This window comes from Phaethon aethereus (genome assembly GCF_964289735.1).
Source record: "Phaethon aethereus genome assembly, chromosome: 2".
In the NCBI taxonomy this organism is placed as follows: Eukaryota; Metazoa; Chordata; class Aves; order Phaethontiformes; family Phaethontidae; genus Phaethon; species Phaethon aethereus.
In genome coordinates this window covers 57,782,946-57,802,257 of record NC_138582.1, presented here as the reverse complement: position 1 = coordinate 57,802,257, position 19,312 = coordinate 57,782,946, and the positions used below count along the sequence as shown (strand labels likewise).

General features: G+C 38.7%; 1 protein-coding gene across 1 annotated transcript in view; it reads right to left on the bottom strand.

The window, feature by feature from the left end:
• Positions 1-19,312, bottom strand: part of PTPRM (protein tyrosine phosphatase receptor type M) — a gene marked incomplete at its 3' end in the record, with an annotated part of 489,914 nt that overhangs the window by 75,962 nt on the left and 394,640 nt on the right. The window contains exon 19 of the mRNA XM_082014808.1: positions 15,650-15,837. Coding sequence (XP_081870934.1) covers positions 15,650-15,837 — 188 coding nt within the window. The remainder of the gene's footprint in view (positions 1-15,649; positions 15,838-19,312) is intronic.

The following is a 19,312-nucleotide window of genomic DNA, read 5'->3' as shown; positions in this document are numbered from 1 at the left end:
CAGGGCCACTGGGATGGTAAAAATAGTTAAGTTAGTAAAAGATAGTAAAATACTAAAAGACCGTAAAACTGATTCAGGCTCAGTGAACCTTAAACTCTGGGTTTCTCCCACACTTACAGTATCCCACTGCTAACAATATTTAAGATTCCAGAAGAAACCTTTTAGTAGCTGTAAGCTGCCTGGATTTAGAGCAAATCTGTCAATGTAGCGTGGTGGCCCCATGTCCCACTCTGGCCCCCTACCTAGCCCTAAGTCAATCTTCTGTAAGCTGAATTTCAGTTCCATAAGAATGTATTTAAAAGTGTATCTGTATAAAAAGTATATACTCCCCAAAAGCATGGTTTGCCTTTTTCATATTAGGTAGTTAAATTTGGAAGTTATTTTTGGTAACTTCACTGTAGTCATAATAGCTGGCATCTAAACGTGCCATATCAATTAAAATATGAATACTTGATATGATACCAGATCAAACTTGAATTTTAGCATAAACCAAGATAATTTTTCTGTTTTTCATTAGAAGATGCTGAAACTTTTCCAGGTGTAGGCAGAACTATGGTGAATGGAGTACTTCATTGCTTCATGCACATGCATTTTCAGATTTTTAAAATGTGGTGTGTATTAGTGGCATTAAAAATAGTACTTTCTACAGTGTATTTTTTGCATTTTGCTCCATGGAAATAGAGAGGAAAACAACCTTTTTTGTTTTATATTATTGCACTACTAAGCTTGAGTACTCCAACACACTGCTCCTCCATGCTAAAACAGTCAGGGAGCACCATTCAAATCTTTCATGACACCAAAAAATCATGTTACTATTATACTTAAGCTTCTAGATTAGTCAGTCAGGTTTCCAGGGACTCTGGCACTTGCTATTCTGCAAAACAGGGGAAATAGGACGCATAAACTGGTGACCTTTTCCTCCCTCAATCCCAGAGACACAGAATCACCACTTCAGTATAATTCCTTCCCACAGCTGTTTCCACACCCTAGCTTCCCCCGTCAGCACATCTTCTCCACTGTTTTTCTGGGGGAAAAAGAAGAATGCTGCTAGCTGAAAGGAGAAAAGCAGGAATGTACTCCACCTCCTGCTACTCACTTTTCCTGATGTTAGGGAAGAGAATCCCCATCCACTGTCCTGCCTGCTGCACTTCAGAGAAGGAGGCTGCAATTGCAGAAGCTGGGTGAGAGATGCGGGGTAGGTCTGGGCTGGACCAAGTAGGAAAACACAAAATTTGTAGCATACCTTAGATATTGTCCAGCACCACCTCCACTGAAGGCAGAATCACTGTTCCACACTATTTCCGTGCTTTCAAATACTCCTGCAATAGCTATGAGACTATGAATATTTCCACCTTACCCTCCCTGAGGCAGTCAGCAGGTGTGTAGTGGGGTCCCCACATCTAGGAGGGGATGTAGTGAAAGGTAAAGCTTTATCTGTGGGGAAGGGTCCTGGTATCAGAGGGAGCACTTCCGGGGAATGAGCGTGAATACTGAGTAAGACAAGCAAACCTCTGTGTCAGTGTGTAGCTAGACAGCAGTTTAGTAGTTTCACTTGTTTCTTGGCCCTTGGAACAGGTATATTTTAAAAAGATCCAACCCGATCCCTAATAAGATATCTAAGGCAATTCCACTGTAGCATACTTGAGCTAAAAGAAAACATAATCCTAGTTATGTCAACAGGAAAGACACTGGCTTCCTAACTAGGCTGTCCCTCTACCTCAGCAATGTTTACAAATCGATTGATGGCAGAATCATAGTGTTTTGAAAAAACGTCACCAAAAAATAACAAACACATAGTCCCAGTAACAAGAAATAAAAAGTAATCCACAAAACAGTTAAATTTTATAGAAGCTCTAAATGCTGCAGATAGCATGACCTTTTTTAGCTTTCTTTGTGTGCCAGAGATACATGTGCTAAATATCAGTAAAATAAACACAAATGCTGTGCAAAGAACCGTCAAATGGAGGGAAAATATGTCAATCTCTAACCATATCTACAATTAAACATATAAAAAGCATGAGCAATTTATGTGATCTTCCTTGGATTCAAACATTTTTGTATGTTCTAGCTACTGTTGGTTCTATAGACTTGATTCACAATGTAACCACCAAAATGTAAAATTCAAGCTGGTGATACTGTAGAAGAAGAGACAACTAAAAAGTCAGTGGAAGAACTGAAATGTGTATAAAACTACTAGGAAAGCAGCAAGACACCAAATTAGCTTAGATTTTAAATGTTTTCCCCAGTGCAAAATCAAAGCAAATCCTTTGGTGTGGTTTGGAAGCTCGACCTGTTTAATTTCAAAATTCATATAACTGTCCCCCTTTTCCTCTCCAAAAGGCAAGAAGTGCTTTACTGCCTACACTAGGAGTTTAATCCCACTACCCCTATGTACTGTAAGTAACATGACTCTCTTGAAAGGGCCTAATCAATGTAAACAAGGTTTTTTGCAGAATAAAGCACTGCCCAGAATAAAGGCTCAAAGATCAGGCTTTAGCATACCAGCTACATGCATTTTAAATAAAAATATTTTAGAACTGATTTTTTTTTTTCTCTTTCCCTTTTCAGCATCATCATCCTGCATTTTACAGCCCAACAGCAAGACAGTGGACCAGGAGAACAGCGACTAAAGTAAAAGAACTAGAAAACACTGAGTGTGCTAGCTAACTTAAAGAGCTTTTTGTGGCTTTTATAAACTGAAGTGATGTTAGTTCTATAAAATTGACTACCAGTATGTAAAAAAAATAATTACCATTTTACACCACATTGTTTGCTTTGTAGATACAGAAGCATTGATTTATTTTCTTCTTCTTTATGTGTGTTAACAGCCATACTGGGTCAAACCAGAGGTCCATACAACCCATTATTTTTTCTACAACAGTACTTGTAGCAGATGTTTACAAAAAAGTGTGAAGAATAGAGCAAATAGAGAGTGACTCTTTCCCCAGCATACCCTCTTAGCTTCTAGAAATCAATGGGTTTCCTGAGCAATCTCTTCCTCAGCCAGAGGCTGCCCACAGCCATTGTGTTTAATAATGAATTCGTCTAGCCCATTTTTGAACCCATTTATAATTTTGGCTTCACAGCATCTTGAGGCAATATGCTCCACGATGTAATTATGTGCTGTGTGAAAAATATTTCCTTTTATTCACTTTAAACCTGCTGCTTAATAGCCTTGTTGGGTGCTCCCGAATCCCTATATTATAAGGAATAATAAATAATTGTTGTTAGCGTTGCAGAAGTAACACTGATCTCTGGCACAGCTCAGAATATCCTAGGGGGGTATTACAGCAGCCAGGAATGAGTGATATTTCACTATCCTGGAAACAAGGTAGAGACTTGGTACTGGAGCTGACAAAGTGACTCTGTGCCACTTTAAGGATTTCCTTACTCGTAGAATCTTTACGTAGTTTATTATGCCAACCTTACAGAATCTGTGTACAGCAGTGTTACACAGAGCATAAAAGCTGGAGATGAAGTACGAATGGATGAATGAGCAAAACTACAAACTGAAAATGCTGAGTTTTATTGGAGTTATTTGTCCAACTTGACCAGAGACACCAATGACAAATAGAAACAGGAGAAGACAAAAACCAAGGCTAAGTGAACAAAAGCTCAGCTGATACCACAGCCTAATGCAGAGGACAATGTTCTGAAATACTCTTCAAGCAAACAATACACCAAAGCATTCTGGCAATGAATAATGTTTGACAGCACTTGGAAGAGCAATAACGGTATCACAAAAGACTGAAGAACTGTTGTATGCAGTCTTTCTCACGATTAAAAAGCGTATGTCTCAACTTGACAGTCATGCTTTGATTCAGAGGATCTTGGAAGGACATGAAAATCTAAAAAGAGCTTTGCACTACGAGTTATTCCCCATCTGTTTAAGTCACCTCATTTCTTTCCTAACTATTCATGTGGGGTTGGGGTGGCTGCTTTTACTGTTCTTTCCTGAGTGCAGGATACCGGAACTGACCTACCTTTTTAACAGTTGTAATGTCATACTGGGATTTTGTTACTTTGTCATCGTTCTTGGTAAGGAAAAGCACAGAGATTGCTCAGGTGTGGATATTTACTGTAAACAGTCTGAATGGTAATATTTTCCCACGTCAAAGCTCTAAGCTCTGTGATACACCCAAGTATGTAAGCATCAAAGGCGAAGTATTCCTTCTGACTTCTCCCAGAGTAATCACACATGAAAACTTTATGCTTACTTCAGGAACCAATACTGCACTGCATGGAAGCTTCCACCATCCCAGAGTACGCACTAGTTAGCATTCTATTCAGAAGGAAGTCCTGTTTCTGTTTGGGTAGGACAGAGACAAAAATCTACAATTTTGCTAAAAAGAGCTTATACTCCCTTTACTGCAGGCTACCTTTGTTAGCAGAAGGCAGCTACAGCTATGTCTGCTTCTGAACAGCCCCAGCTTGTGCATTAAGGAAGGTCCTCACTTATTTTGTCTCCCTTTGGTGTGTGGTGTAAGAGTGGATCCAGCCTGTCTTTTAGAGACTCGGACCTCTCTCTTGTAGATGTAAGAGCTTCTTTTCTGTTATATATTAAGAGCAGTTATTATTGCACAGGCAAGCACCTTTAAGCTAGACAGGGAATAACTGAGCTCAGCTGGTAGATGCATTTTAACCTGACATAAACACATGCTATCTATTTTTTCCACAGACCAAAGCAGACCATTGTCAGTCATGAATCTTTTTAAGAGTGGGGAGAAGAGGAAGAAACTGCACTGTTTTGGGGGACAGATATTCAAGCTCTGTCACCATTACATGAACACATATGTACTATTATGTGTCTGATGCCCCTGGTTTTGCTTCCATTTAAGTAAAAAGTAAAACAAGAAAGAATGTGTATTAATGCCAACTTTGAAACAGTCTTTTACATCCCTTTAAAACCAACTGGACTTAAACACATGCTTAAGGTCTTCCTGCCTTGGACGTAAACTGCTGCAAACCTAAACCTTTCATCTCTTGTGTATGGGTTTGTGGCAAGTGACTCCAGTCTGCTGTTTCTGTCTTGTGAAGAAGTGTCAGTATTACGAATTTTCATCAGTCCTGAACTGAGATGCAAGCTCAGTAACTCCAATAATTTCACATGGTTGATCCTGCCATCATGTCATTTCTGAAATACTGGCTCTTACTGACAATATTTCACAAGTCCCCGAAGCCAGCCTGCTTTTCCTTCTGCCCACCTCCTGGGCTGCTTAGTTTCCACAGGTACCCCAGTCTTCCCATCAGCTTTGGCCTGGGGGTCAATTTTATCCCACAGTTGCCCTGCTCATCTTTGTCTCTGCCTGACCAAGATGCCTGCATTGTCTCATGGCTGTTTGTCAGGGTATGTCCTCTTCACGTCTCAGATGACTTGCCGAGGACCCAGGGCGACCTAACTGCTAATTAATAAGATGGATACAGAGCCAAGCAGTTGGAGAACAGCAATAGCCCCACAAGAGTGTAGGCAGTGGCATCACTGAGATTCTGCATGATGGGTAACTGGGGGAGCAGCTATCACACTGAGACAGAGGCAATGGCAGGAGACCAGCAGGAGAGAAAGGAGGCTTGCCAACCCCCTTGTCTGCTCTGCTACAGCCTGCCAGAATTTCAGTGGACTTCACATTTCCCACAGAATCTTTTGGACTCCTCAAAGCAGTATGTTGTAACAAAAAAATCATTCCTGCTGGAAAATGCTGATCATCTGTTCCATTGACAGAACAATTACTAAAGCACTACAGGAAACGTGTAAGAAGTCGTCTTGTATTCCAGTTAGAAAACTTCTTAAAAGATACACTGAGGCACAGGCTACATAAGAATACACATTTTAATTTCCTGAAAAATTTATAATGGCTCTTTTAACTTATTTAAAACAAATGCATTATAGAAAATAATGCATTTCTCAGGTATGCTGTGGATAAACTGCTGTCACATGAAAACTCCTAATAGCTAAATTATGCTAATTTGGTTTGAAAAGTGTTCCTCTCATTTTACAAACAGCCAATAATAATGCTCTGCTCATGAAACCAGCAATGGACTACAAGGCCTAATTATTTGTAGTGAATAAACACAATCCATAGAAAATACATAGGTTGTATATATAATTAATAAAGAATAGATTATAATTGTATTTAACATCATTTGCATAATTTAAAAAGGAATAACTACATGACTGGTTTTTTATGTCTTTTTAAAGGGCACTAATAAAATATGAAGGAGGTTAGGAGGCTTATATGAGTAGGAAGTAATGAATAATAACTTGAACATTAAAGCACAATATATTATTCTGTGCACATAAATTGGACCAATTCATTTTTGCAGGTGCAAAGGGAAAAGTATGGTACATCAGCAGTTTTCAAAAGTAAATAATATGTTAACTGAAGAAGAGATTATGGATTCTGATCAAATATTCAGTATCTTATTTGAATAATTAATAAGTCGGTCTGGTGCAAATATGCAGCATATAGCCTGCAATATTTCAAAAACTTGCCTTTCTTTCAAATCATACTTGTCACCAGCATTTAGAAAGTTTAACCTATCACCTTATCGCTGTGAGCATTAAAGCCATTCTTGTGCATTTCCCTCTGGAAACTCATGTTATGAGTGAAATTAAGTCCAGTGGCCTCATTTAGTTTCTTATCATGGTGTCAATAGCTCATAATGATGCTTAGATTGGCTAAATCTGAAACTAAACCCTAATTTCAAAAGGTACAGAGAGAGCATAGACTTGATACTAGCAAAAGCACAGTAGCAAGATCACTCAGCAAAAAAGACTTGCCTAACAGACAACCACAGTAAATTACATTCTGAGAAGTCTGCTTAGTACAGTTTTGAGTGTTTTTCAACCTGTGGCTGCCGAAGGGGAGGAAAACAAGACAGGCTGGAGAATAATGGTGGAACAGATTTCACATGCTAAAACAGTGGAGTGATGTGTGAGTGTTGGTTGTTAAAAGAGTAAGCATGTACCTCTGTGTACATCCAAGCACAAGGAAGCAGGAAGACGGAATAGGTTCATTCTTCCCATTAACATTATATAACCCCTGTGTTAATTACCTGAACTTATCAGATGTGGATACTGGATTTCCAAAGACCTGCTCGGTGCCAAGTTGAAAACAACCAGTGAAACTTGGAAGCTATTTCTTTTATTGCTCCAATTTGACATTGCATATGCCCACAGATCTTTCCAGAATAAATTGAGAAAGATTTTGGCAATGCCTTCAGAGAACAAAAGATCCTAATGATGAAGTCATAGGTCGAGAAAAAAGGGAGCAAAATTAAAACAAGTTTTTGAAAGACTGCTGTGGCAGTTGGACCCAAGATAGGAAAAAGCTCCCAACTTTCTAAAGCAGATTGAAACTTTATTGCCATGGAATAATGAAGGACAAGGAGGACAGCCACAAAACTGCATGCAACAACTAAAATGATTCCATTTTAAATACTTAAGTAGACTCACTCGTTAAGTATCAGGAATAACATCAGAGGTGCTTATCATGCCTTACATTCCTTTTTCATTTTCAGTTCAGCTATGCTGACAAATGAAATGAATGTCTGCTAAATATCTGAACATGGAAAAGACTCCCAGAGAATCCCATGGTCCCATCTCCAGGACCATGACAACTGAGAGGTTAAAGCCCATTTTTTATTGCTGATAGATTTTATATCCATTCATATGTTTGGCACCACATACACCAGGACGACCAGACTCAGTAGATGCAGAGAGTGATTAAAATAGCTGCCAGAGCTCCTACATAAGAACAACCTGCATTCAGTTTATCCGTCCACTTGATCAGCTTAAGCATCTATATCTCATGACTTCTGAGTGGACGAACACTTCTGAGTGGATCAATACCACCAGTCTCTGTTTTAACTGCTTAGAGGGATACAATGGTCATGAAAGATGCATTTAAAAGGTACTGGGCTCTCCTTAGGACACAGTCTGAACTTTACATACAAGACTAAACCGAGTAGACTCACATGGAGAAAAACATTGGGCTGAATTAGGCATCCTTGTTCTTGTTAGGCATCCTTGCTGCCTGAGACCATATGCAGTTAAGACTGTTCAGGCTACTAAGAAGAAGAAAACAGAAGGTTCATACCCAAATAAATCACGAACTGATCGATACCAAAAATAGCTGTGTCGCAGCATGGGCAAACAGCTGCCTACACCCCACTGAGAGTAATCCTAGGGATACTGGAAGCATTCTAGTCTATACACCTCTGCAATTTTATTATTCAAACAGATAAAACCCCAAAGCCTTTCTAACAAAGCCACGACCTGCCTAAATCTATAGTCTGCGGTAAGAATAAATTTTGATTAAACCTTAAACAAAAACAAATTAGAATGCTGTTTCTGCATATACATGCACTTTTATTTAAATTGAAGGAGAAGGCATTTAGGAAGAGTGGGAGAAGGAAACAGTGAGATTTAGAAAGTCTTGGGACACCTTGATCACTGGGCAGCTAGCCACACTGCAGCATAGGGCAGTGCCACGTGAATGATATTAAGCACTGTGACAGCATTTCTCATACATTTGAAATCTGTTAAGAACAGAAATTCACAGCTATTAAGGATAGGTTCAGAATTGCCTAAAACTGGCTGAAACACCAACAGACATTCAGCAAACTAAACGTCTCTCCTCTGAACCGAAAAAACCCCAAACAAACTCCTATTAACTGCCATCCAGCTAAAATTGTTGACAACTGATTCTTGCTGATGAACAACTAGAAGTCACCCATTCTGCTATAAGACTTATTAAAGAATTAAAGGTATATTGCATGCACTAGGAAGTTGTGTCACTAATAACATAGGCTACTTACTAGTGAATGTAGGTTCTGGTTTGGGATGACTTTATTTCGACAACTCGGTATCAATCTGGAGTATATTAGGATTTCCAAACCAAAACATGCTTCATGGACATGGCAGCTGCTCACTTTTACTATTGCTTTTGACCTCCCTAGATACGATCTCCCCCAGTGCCGAGGCTTCCAGTGTCCAAAAGGCTGGGATAAACGCAAGCAGGAACAAGTTACCTGGAATTCATGGAAGGCTGCTGCAGATCCCATAGCAATCTGAAAAAACTGAGTTTTTCTGAACACAGTCCTTTGATAAAGGTGAAATACCTGTCTCACATAAAGGACCTTTAAATCACCATTAGTTGTGCTTATCCTTCTTTGTGCACGGGAAAGAGCACTTACATAATAATATATAGCTATAATCAGACCACTGCAACTTTCCAATATTAAAGGTTAAAGATTCAACTGGGAATTCAGGTGATTGTTCTGAGCCCCATCTAAACAGATGAAACTTCACAACAAATAATAATATCAATGATCTCTACAGATGAATATTTCCAACAATTTTCCACACTGTTTTCACAGGACAAACTTCCACTATTTTACTTCTGTTTCTCATTATTACAAAAATAGAGAGGCAAACAGTTACCTGCTCTCAGTTTTGGAGGATGCAGATGTTGCCCTTTGTGTATTTACACTGTGGACTAATGCCCCCATTCCTACCCAGTGTTCCACAGCCTTTCTGTTTTCTTTGTAATTTGTGTCTTGTGGGATAGAAAATAACGTGCACTGATTGTGGTATTGACTGTCTCAGCTGGTGCTGCAGTATTTCGAACAAAATCAGAGAAAAAGGCATGATAAAAATATACAGGTTGGAGGTGAGACAGGCCAGTTGCAGTCACAAGGAACACACAAAGAAAAAGCAGCACCAGCTGGGTCCTGCCAGTAGCTAAATCAATGTAACATCAACAAAATACATATTTTTCCTATTATTTTCAAGATTTCAGAACAAGGTCCCACAAGCACAGGGCGTAGAAGTGCCATGTGGCAGCATATTTGTCTTCCAGCTGGAACAAAAGAGAAAGAAAAGCTGTGACTGGAGGACTGGGTTGGGGTGACAGGATTCTAGTCTGGTATGCCTTTGCAAGACAGCAGAAAATGGAAACTGTATCAGACTTCTGTCCTACGTCAGCCATTTATCTAACAGTGGTATAGAGAAAACAAAACCTTAAGTGGGCACCTATGGGGTAAACTTCCTCCATGAAAAATTTCTTGCTTGCCTGCAATACTTTCTGCCCCCAAAACCGAAGATCTGTATTTCTGCTGGTTTTAGAGAAGGTTTTTTCTATTTTGTTTCTTAAAACCATTTTCTATTTACCCAAGATATTTCGCTGGCCAGTATTACACTGCATGAAAAACTTGGTTTATTGACTATCAGCACATCTACCTGCATATCTTCTAAAGTTCCATTTCAATGAATATATTGCTATGAACATGGGATTTCTTTCATACCCCAAATTATTCCCAACACACCTCCAAATCCTCTTTGAATTACCTATTTTTTTATGATCACCTTTGACCACAATCCCCCAAGGTATAACTGAACAGTGACCATGACCAGATAACCTATTTCAAAATACTTCTACCAATCTATAATAGGTGCTAAGAAGTGCTAAACTGAAATGAATTGTTTAACATACATTAGATAATATATTTAATGGTCCTGACCTTGATAGGCCCTCCGAGACTGTATCCTCACAGGTATCCATCTATTTAACTGCTGTGATTTAGAGTTTAATACAGTTACATTGGTGCAACCCCTCAGAGTGGAGACCATGCAGCATAGAAAGGGCATAATCAGTACAGTTTACCTTAACAGTATATAACTTCACTGTATATAGGAAAATAATTGGTTTAACGATATTAGTATAAAATTTTTTCCTGACTGCAGGAGTTAACCGTCACAAAACCTCGAGGAAAGATGTGTTTGACAGGAGGGGAGGAGAGGCAAGATGAGAGAGACAGTGGGGGGAAAGGCCTTACGAGTTAAAGCTACATGGAGGAACCTTTTTTTAAACTCTGTTATTGACACAGTCCTGTTAGTGACAGTAAGTGAGGCTGATCTGAGCAGGATACCCTTTGCAAATCCTGGCTTTTCAAAGGAACCTCTGGTTTTGAGATAATGGAAGCTCAGAACTCCCTGTCATGGAACATAATGTGAAATTGATTTTGCAAGGCTTTATCTACGCAAAGTTGCACTGGTTTAATTAAAGGTGTGTTTTTAAATCAATTCTGTTAAACCAGTCCAAGCTCCTGTGTGGACACTATGAAATCGATTTGAAACTGTCTTATGTCAACTAACCTTAATGTGACAAAGAACCAACTTACTGAACAGGCACCAATTTTTGCTGATCCAAAAATAGGGTGAAAAATAAATCTTATTTAAAATGGTAAGATTTTGATGAATTTCTCTGTTTCTGCCCTAGCTACTCCAAGCTATGCTGGCCTCCAGTAGCCTAGTCCACCTGTTTAGCAAGGAGATGAACTCGCTTCTTTGCATCTGTGTATTTATGGCCTTTTGACAGATACACGTCCTTGAGAAAGGATACAGAGTAAAGCATTGTGAAATGAGGAAGTCTAAAACCAAAAGGTGGCAGGTGTAAGGAGAAAGCAGCGATGAATTGTAGAGACCACCCTCCTTTTCTATTTATGTTCATTCTGTAATGCAGAAAGGAGATAAGCAATGAGCCTCCGTCATGATCAGTAAAAGCTCTCTCATGCTGTAGTTTTGGGGAGCAGCTTAAATAACTTACGGTTAGTGCAGGGGTGCACACGAAATCAGGCCAATGTTATCCTGTCAGTCTAACATTGCTGGAACCAAGCCAAAATCTCTCCTTTCCTAAGGGTCCGGCAGGGGATAGAAGGGATTTTAAAGACCTACTGCAGGCTAGCTGTGTGGAGGTTTCCCGAGTTTAAGGATTTCTGTGCAATCCTTTCCAATCATCCACACTCCACTAGGCCGCAAATGAAGTTCTGCATTGGAGGCCACAGCGTACAGAAACGTATCCGCGTTATTTCCACACCTGAGAAACACACCTGAGGAAATGGGCAGTGAACTTGATACCGACGGGCCGCTACGGACACGTCTGTATTTGCTCCTATTCTACAGGCCCAGCTAGACACAAAAGCAGCAGCCGCGCTGCTACATCCAAGAGCCAGGGCCTGCTCCAGGCAACAAGAGCCTTCGCACGTGCCATCACAGGAACAGGGCCAGGCTGTGCGACGTTTCCCTGCTGATATTCAGCCAAAGCCTTTTCAGCGATGAGAGCCAAAGCATCTCAGCTCCTCCCAGAAGGAGAATAAAAGGGCACAATCCTGCATATATTACGGTGTTCTCCCCGTATATTGGGAGCTAAAGATACTCAGTAGCTCAGGTGGGTAGCCCTCATGCAGAGTTGAGCAGCGGGTGACTAAGTACCAGCCTGTCGTTGCTTAAAGATGATTTTTCAGCCTTTACCCTTTGTGTCAGTTATGTTACTCCAAAAACCCGTGCATGAAGCCAGTAGGAATTAAAACTACATAGATGTGCTTAGATTGTGAACTATAGCCCTAATTACTGACAATGGTGGCCCTAATTATTAAGTTTTATTTTAAAGCACCTAAAACTATGCATGACAGTAAGTGCTCTGTATCCTTGCACTCCTCTGAAGCGCTGCTAATGGGTAATGTGCTTCTTTACTTTCTGTTCAGTTCAACAGATTTATTTTCAGAGTGAATCCTGTGTGAATTTCTCCTGAATCAAACTCTTTCCCTGGTGAGACTATATAATCCTCCTGTCTTGTTAGAGCAAAAATCATCTATGAGACTTCACTCAAAACAAATCCCCTGCCAAACTATTTCTTCCTTTTCATTTGGACAGTTACCCTTCTGATAATTTACAGGGAAAAAATTCTTTCGTAGTCAAGTTCAACCTTGTAAAGAGGACAGTATCAGACAGCAGCATAAACGAAGAGATTCACACCCTTGGCAGTGCTAGAATATATTGGGCAATTTTTCATTGCATATGGAGGAAAAACAGCAATACTGCAGTAGTTCAATGGAAAAAAGCCCTCAAAGATATGGCTAGTTATGGTTCACTCTGATTATAAACAATTTCCATACATAACAAGACTTTTCCAGGTGCAGCTACAGTATTTTAAGTCCCCCTTCCCTGCCACTATTAATAAACTGCACCCTAATGTATTGAATCTACTGGCATTAGTCATGACTACATTCACTGTCTGTAACGGGATGCCATTCATCAGCTTGGTAAGCTCAAAATTAAGTGATTTTCCTGGAAACTGTTTTGCAGCAGCATCATTTGATCCGCTGTAGCTAAAAAGCCATGTCATTGGTTGCATTATAAATTCCATTTTACAGTCGTCTTTTTTTTAAAAGAAATTAATTGTAGCTTTCCTCTAGGCTTAATGCTGGTATAAAAGGTTTTGGCTGATGAGCAAATCTTTTCCAAAGACAAGAATTTTCAATTCTATCATTTTTAAATAACAGTGGCATAAAAAAACTCACAGGAACAAACTTGTTTAAGTCAGATACACAAATGAAACTTGACAAGTGATTAGCTCCTTCTGGGAATGAATTGTTTTCTACATTCTAGGGGAAAAAATGTCATCAGTGACTTTGGAAGTGGCCTGAAGCATGGGCTTTGGAAGTCTAATACTACAAATACCAGTTTAAACAATTACATATTTAAGCAACTGTTGTAACATGGAGTTGGCATGACAAAGCGCAAACTTCAAAAAACCATCATTTCTTGCAAAATGCAAGCAGCATGCACACTTGTAAAAACTCAGCAATGTACTAGTAATTGTATTAGTCATCCTGAGGGACCTGCATCAGTGAATACATTAGTTCCTACCTTTAAAACTTAAGCAAGATATATTGAGCCTGTAGGGCGGTGCACACTTGTGCATGCCCAAAAGAGAAATTGGTTCTTGCCTTACAGGGTGGAAGTAATTTAAATGACTTGTGCTGGTTGTCCTCCTCCCTTCTCTTTCTATCAGATGAGAGAATGAGAAGGCATCTTTTTTCTGCTGGCTTCTACTTTGAGAAGCCAGAGTTAAAACTGAATCTGTATCGTTATGTTTCTCACTGGCTATGTCAGAGTTACATGACAGTAAAACCCACTTACACCTGTTCCTCTGATTTCTCACATTCTAGTTCCCAAGGAAAGGAAATTTAGCACTGTGTACTGGATTGGAGATGGAGTGCAATTTGGACAGGTTCCTCAACTGGACAAATGGATGCTATCACATACAGGGGCAGATAGGGGCTTTGTCAGTTGTAACCTGCTCCTGGAAATGGCTGGGGATGGGCTGCTGGTGTTCACTATTTGCTTCCTAGACCACATGGCAGGGAAAATTTTTTAAAATAATCTGATGACATCATCTTGGATGTATTAAAAGTTAACAGAGTGTTTCAGAGGTGACAGCTTCAAGTCTGCCTATAGAACAGACCCCATAAGTTCTTAGGCAGTGCATCTTCTCACACGATGAATCCAAATTATCTCACAAATTCTCATACACTCCTATGAGAATTTTAGCCCAACCCTGCAGATAAATCTTACATATTTTTCCTCTGTGAAGTAATATATTTATGCTACCTGTTTTTTGTGTTCAAATCCACTGAATTGTAAACTTGTGGGAAACTACTTGCTGTAGGCATCTTATCATCCCATATTAGAGTTCAAGTATGTGAGAATCGTTCACAAGAATAAACTCCTTAAGCTCTGAGCTAAAAGGCAGAGAAAAGTGGACAAAGGACATTCATTTTTACACCCTAACAATTAAAATATTGTTATTTTATTTTATTTATTTTATTATATTAAAATATAAGCAAATTTTACATGGTCTCAAATCCTCCCTCACATTACACAAGGAACCCAGGTTGATAAGTCTCTGTTCATTCAAACATATGATTTGGATGAGGAGTGGTGCGTTCTTGAGACTTTTCAATAAAACTAAGCTTTTGCAGTCAGGCATAATACTACCCTTAATTTTGGACATGAGAGCAATTTCTGCTTTTTTTTTTTTTTTTTTTTACACTTAGTAAACTGACTCATCTCACAAGGAAGACAGGATGTGCAGTGCAATATGCTGCGTTCCTAAGCATTTGCCAGGGTGTAGTGGTCATGACATTTAAAACAAAGATGGTTAACAGGGAGTAACAGGTCACTCTAGCATGAAATGAAGAAACAGAAGTTGGCTAAAAAAAAAAGAAAAAAGAGAGACGACAAATTCATATGAAAAATAATGAGGATTAGAGATAGCCTCCAGCTAGTGGGAAACGGTCCAGGCAGCACAGAATAAATTTTATAGCCCTATGGGCCTCTCTCAAGATTTGCGCACTTCCTCTCCATGATGAATACTATTATTCCAAGAAATAGTGCTTGTAGAACTTGATTTCTAAGCTAATATCGTGTTACAGCGTAACTGTGATTAGACAATCTGTGATGTAGAACTTTGGAAAAAAGCTATATTCTTCAACAGTGAAAGAAAAATATGGCAAGTTCTGGGAGAATGCTAGTGGACCTGTTTTTTGAATATACAGTTTTATGCAATTAGAATGAGGCAGAGATTTCCAGGAAAGGTTTTTATGTCTCACTCCTCATCCTGGCTGGTTACAATCAGACAATGTGCTCACTGTGGAGATGATCCTTTCCATTCAGTATCTTTCCTCACACAGCAGCTGGCTTACTCGGCTGAGTAGTTATTTTTCCTGTTCTGTGGTACAGGTAGCAGACAGATAAAGCCAACAGTGCAGAAGACGTAATAATCATATCATTAGACCTGACACTTACTTCGTACTCCTCTTTGAACCCATAGCCTTCTGCACACTTCATTTGGGTGATGTGCTGTAGCAAGTCAGCTACACGGATGGCTGGATGAAGCTGTCCGGTCTGGTAGGGCACATCCACTGGATCTCGCTTCTTGTAGGTGTGGGATTGGACCAGGCTGCTTGTGTCACTGACCATCGTATGGGTTTCATCTAGAAAAAGAGTATCTCATAATGTACTGACTCATTTTCACTTATTAATAGAAATATAAATTACACAGATTTCTAGAGGAATGGCAGAAATCTTACACCATCAGTATCGCTTCTGTCTGTGAAGGCTACACCAGAAGAACAGTAAATCCATGGAGCAGTTTACACAGGGAAATTGCAAGACTGATTGGAATGAGGCAAAGTCCATGGTTCTACAATGGAAGCATTGCAGAGCAGTCCGAACTCTAATATTGTTTTAAATATCACTATCTGATTACAAACAGGTTTTAAATTAGGCATTTGGTTCTAAGCGGCATAGAAGTTTCATTCTGAAACTTCAACAAGTCCCATGGAATGAAATTGGACTTGTATTCTTCTTAGATTACTGAAGTGCTGTATTTTACACTGCGAATTTAGAGCAAATGTTTGGAGTGAGCAAAATAAAAAGATGCACAAAATGGCTCATGGTTTCATCAAGCTAGGACTGCAATGGAAATGTAGATCTGATACAACATTTGGAGACAAACTACAAGAGGACAAATGCAAAGGATCATGTGATCAGGAAAAATGTCTTGACTGGCTGCTGAACATGCTTTAGGACCGTGATATATCATGAGCCATCGCATTAGGCATGGAATGTTATATGTCAACTGACATGCAAGCCAACAAACAGGAGAACCCAGTGGGCTGGTTAAAATTTTTATGAGACACATACTCTCCCAACCCTCCACATCTCTTCCATGGGGCAAATGGGCAACTTACCATTGATTGGCACTTTTAAGAAGATACATATCAGGAGAAAAAAAGAGGAGGAGAAAAAGGAAACAGGGCATAAGCAACAGTACTACATTAATAATTACAGGTAATTTTATGTTTGTAATTTAGTCTTTACAGAGTGATTTCCTAAATGAGTCAGATTCTGATCTCAGTTTCACAGTATAAATTAAATGTACTGAAACCAAGGTATCTTACTGTGAGTCAATTCACATAGATGCAACTGAGATGAAAACTTACACTTAGCAGTAAATAGATAGATGTGAAAGTGTGCTCTACCTAAGGAAGCAATATGACTTTCTTCCTGTTTAGATGAAATTTTAAAAATTTGCTCAGATTTGAAAAGAGAAAAAACAACCTGAATTCTGAGGTCCAAGTGTCATCATAAATATTTTTTCTGTTTACCCAAATAATAATTCTCAAAGAGGTTTTGATTTTTAGTTGAAATTGTAGATGTGGTGCTGAGACTTATTCAAACTACTCCTCACTAGCTGTACTCCAAACAAAGGGATTTATAAAAATACTATATTTATTAAAATATTATGTTGTAAAATATGTGGTATGAAAGGGAAGCATTAAAACAATATTTCCATATTCATAAGTTAGATATATTATAGCGGAAAGTTCCACAAATACTCTGGATGAGAAGGTCCTAGATTCACCAAAAATACTACCACACCTCATTAAAGGTGAGATTCTGGTCTTAGTCAGACCATGGAAAATTGATGTTAAAGCCACAAAGCTCAATGAATCATATTTCAAGGACAATTTTAGGTTCTTTCAATTCACACTGATACTAAGACACAGGAAATCTGGTCCTCAGTAAGCATACAGTCAATATGAACTGTGCATTTAAACCTAAATCAAAAACAACAGAGAAAAATTTATGGGTATGAGTATGGGCATTTCACTATTTTTCCTGTCAGTTTGCTAAGCTGATCTTATGCAGAGGAACGGGATTCATTGTTTAGTTATAAAATTTGACAACTTTTGCCTAATGTGTGATAAAATTGTACTGCAGAGCACCTTGGGATGCATGGCATGAAGCGTGGTATACAAGTGCAGGTACAGTATGTTGCTGTTGAAATGGCACCTGAAAACTACAAGGTGGCTAAGACACAAAAGACAAAAAAAGTATAGGAAGTTGATCATGATTTTTTGGGTGGCTTCTTTCAATTTTAGAAACAGGTTGGAAAACTTGGGGGTTTTTTGCCAACTACAGAATTCCTTGTAACACAGACTGTTAGTAACCAAGATGAAGGCAAAGTTATCACATAGCAGGGTTTTGTGCTATGAAAGCAGCAGTTTAATCCTTATGAATCTCTTTCTCGTGAGCTCCTTTGTTTTAGACTAATTTTCCTCTCTCCATTTCTTTATCTCTTACAGCTACATTTAAACTATTTTTCTCTCTCTGAGAGTGATCTTTTAAGTTGTTTTAAATGAAGTGATTTCAATCTTTGGTTTACATGGTACATTAGGAGCCACTTATATTATAGTTTTTTTGCTTTGCCTTTGAGCACTGCAGCATGAGCTTTTCAGGCATAACAGTCCACTATTTTTCAGATAGTGAGCTCCTCCAGATGCAGTGTTTATGTGCAACGGGAAATTTGTTCAGCTTAAATTAACTACAGCTGCAGTTGTTATATTCTCCACTTATTCATTCCCATAGAGCTGTACAACACCTATTAAATAATGTATTTATTTACTAGTTATATGAATTCATGCCATGGAAGGTATCTGGAAACCCAGCCCATTATCTTTTCTGGGCTGAGACTCTTTTCCTTCTCCAACTGGACAAACACAATCTACTCTCATGCTCAGCAACTATAAATTTAGCCACTGTTATGTTAAGTGTTTTTTTAAATCTTGGGCTTTCACTTAGGTTATTAGGCTAAGTTTTCCCTCAAATCTAAGAAAATTTTCTCATATCTGAAACTGAGAAGTCAGACTGTTGCCTTTTGCATCATTTAAAGAGTTCACCACTAATTATCAGTCTTTTTTTTTTCCACCTGGCTAAGAAGTTACTAGTTTGCATGAATAGTCCAAAGATCTTGCTGTACATAAATTTGGAAATGTTAAGTGTGTTGTGGCCTTTCTAGCAGATTTTGAAAATCAAACTCAACCATTCACCAGACCTGTACACTTCACTGGAGGTCACACTGAAAAGTTCATTTAGTTCTAACTACAGGCTTGACTGTGCAGTCTAACACAACTTCCTTGGACATTGGAAGACAGCAAAAGCAGGTATTAGTTGCAATTAAAACCCAGAATATTGTGTTAATAATTATATTCCTCTACTGACTCAAGCACAGCTAATTTGATTTACCTCAGATAAAACACCATTCCTATTTAGAGAGTCATAAAGACATGTTGGGAGAAAAGATTTGGTCTGAACGGAACACCACTTATAAAAGGGTACTACATTTTTAACATATAAGGTTACAAAAATATTCATTTTCCATAGTGAAATAACTGGAAGATTTTCTGAGATGAGCAAGCACAGATTGCTGTAGTAGACCATAAAATATATATCTAAGTAATTCAAGATTTTACAGACTTAGTAAAAGCAAAGAATTTTTTACCCCAGTGTGTGTTTGTCTGATATCTGTATTACTTGCTTAGAGATTATTTCTTGTGGAACAAAAAGCTAACAAATAATTTTACCATCATTATTATATAGTCAAGGATCACAAAAAAAAAATCA